Source organism: Plasmopara halstedii, assembly GCF_900000015.1.
Source record: "Plasmopara halstedii genome assembly, contig: Scaffold_555, whole genome shotgun sequence".
Classification (NCBI taxonomy): domain Eukaryota; phylum Oomycota; class Peronosporomycetes; order Peronosporales; family Peronosporaceae; genus Plasmopara; species Plasmopara halstedii.
The window spans coordinates 1,717,851-1,719,445 of NW_020187475.1; the positions used below are offsets into that span (position 1 = coordinate 1,717,851).

The following is a 1,595-nucleotide window of genomic DNA, read 5'->3' on the forward strand; positions in this document are numbered from 1 at the left end:
ATTGTACTAATGAAACACAATTTTTAAATTTGTGCAAGAAATCTAGATGGCATTGACATTTGAGTACAAAATGTTAGTCGTGGGATTGCTCATGATATCGTAGTACTGCCTGTACCTATCTATTATTAAAGACACATGGATGTTTTTCTTTTCAAAAGTTTTGAGCAGCGTGTCGACTTCGTCTGTAGTTATCAAGCTATTGAACCAGATAGGTAAGCAGCTGATCGTAAAACTTGTTTCGTATGCTTTTGTGGCAACTTCAATGATCAATACACGGAAAGATATTGATAAAGTGATAAAATTGTCGTTCACTATTAAAATGTTGGCCACGTAATACCCACATTGCTTATTTCTTATTCCTTGGGGGATTGTGATAGGAACTCGCATTGAAATTTTAGATGTAGTAAATTATATTGCTCTCTAGCCACATCTAGATCTAGATTCTGTGTTGCGTGTTCCAAAAATATACACATTTCTAGCTTTTATTTAAAAATGTTTCTACAAAGTCAATTTTTTTTTCTTCCATTGTATAAATATCGACGAACTAAGATTCATTCTATTTCGCGTCACTCCCTTTTCGTGCTGCTCCACAATGTTGCTATTGTCAAATCAAAGTTGGTCACACGGTGAGCTGTCAAGATTCGAAGCAAGAGTAGAAGCTAGAGTTGTCAATTGACAATTATGTTCGGGCCGAATACATGTCGTCGTTTCCTACTCCAATCTCGGTTTTGAAACGAGCTCCTCTCTCACTATAAGCATCACATCGTATCTTTCCACTGCCGTCATGCACGATATACGAAACAAACGCTTTTATTCGAGTGCCGTGTGTTGGTTGGGTTTGAGAACAATGACTTTTCTCTTGTCGACGCATTTCGAGCAGACTGGCAGCTTGCAGCTCGTGCAGGTACGTCAGATACATATGATTAAGGTTAAGGTTTGAAAACATATACCACATACGTTAGCAGTTGCTGGTCGACGTCGATGGGTAGGTACTGTCAAATCGTAGAGGTTGTCGGCCAACCGATTGGTTCGAAAAAATTGAGAGTTCCACTCAGAGCCCTTGCATACCTTCCAAGATAGCTTCTTTGCGAGAGCACATGCGCTCATTCGTGTAAAAACCGACCACTGCGTCGCAATTGTTTAAATAGAAATGTTCTTAAACACTTCCTTTTTCGCTTTAAAGTTAAACAATCCGCGTACGTAACATTCCACGATAGTTGGTGTTTTTTTGGCGGTACAATGAACACACGGACATGTTTTCTCGTTCAATGTTGTGCGTCTTGGAATTTCCGAAAGAGATACGGAAAGTGAAATACTGTATCCTATCCGTTCACATCCATAGAGTTTAGTCATCCCTGTTGTGTCGAGTGACACATAGTCGCATTCTCCATTTCAAAGCGACAGAGCGGAAAGGATCGCGACAACTCGAATGAATAATTTTGTAAAGCACTTTGCTATCTTGCACGCTTTCTTTTGAGCAGGCCGACGGAATCTTCATTTCGTCGTCCGTTGTGGTTACTGCCCCATACATGACATTCTCGAGTTTACCTTCAATAGTACCAAGAAGTAGGAGCTGTGTTGTCTCTGAGGATTGC

The 1,595-nt window shown here is 40.1% G+C and overlaps 1 protein-coding gene across 1 annotated transcript; it reads right to left on the bottom strand.

The window, feature by feature from the left end:
- Nucleotides 1-494: 494 nt before the first annotated feature.
- Nucleotides 495-1,592, bottom strand: PHALS_14539 (uncharacterized protein). Its single transcript, XM_036407485.1, has one exon. It carries the CDS (start codon nucleotides 953-955, stop codon nucleotides 680-682), a length of 276 nt encoding a protein of 91 aa, XP_036263182.1. The 5' UTR covers nucleotides 956-1,592; the 3' UTR covers nucleotides 495-679.
- Nucleotides 1,593-1,595: the final 3 nt, after the last annotated feature.